Source organism: Penaeus monodon, chromosome 22 (assembly GCF_015228065.2).
Source record: "Penaeus monodon isolate SGIC_2016 chromosome 22, NSTDA_Pmon_1, whole genome shotgun sequence".
In the NCBI taxonomy this organism is placed as follows: domain Eukaryota; kingdom Metazoa; phylum Arthropoda; class Malacostraca; order Decapoda; family Penaeidae; genus Penaeus; species Penaeus monodon.
Genome location: NC_051407.1, coordinates 39,817,585 through 39,817,866, shown reverse-complemented (window position 1 = coordinate 39,817,866; position 282 = coordinate 39,817,585). Strand labels below are relative to the sequence as shown.

At 53.9% G+C, this 282-nt stretch overlaps 1 protein-coding gene across 1 annotated transcript in view; it reads right to left on the bottom strand.

Moving 5' to 3' along the window:
- The window catches only part of LOC119587128 (probable G-protein coupled receptor CG31760), a gene marked incomplete in the record, with an annotated part of 16,856 nt that overhangs the window by 6,397 nt on the left and 10,177 nt on the right, over window positions 1-282 (bottom strand). Inside the window, 1 exon segment of the mRNA XM_037935879.1 lies at window positions 10-153. Coding sequence (XP_037791807.1) covers window positions 10-153 — 144 coding nt within the window.

Here is a 282-nt window from a genome sequence, read left to right as displayed (position 1 = left end):
ATCACAAACCTTGAGCTCCTCGTTCTCCTGGTAAAGATCTGCCGGTTCCTCATTCATCACACCCAGTCCGTTGAGGGAGAAGCTCGCCGTCACGCCCTTGGCTCGAGCGCGGTTGTCGTACTGGTCTCCCGTGCCCTTCGCGATGCGGTAGAACTGAGGGGTCGAGAGGACACGTGGTTAGGAAGGCCTGGGTTACTGATAGTTCCAGAATGTTTGAGAAGAAGTTGGTTTCTCTTGGAGGTGGGTGAGAAAGTGTCTTGGTTTCCTGTGGAGATGGTTCAA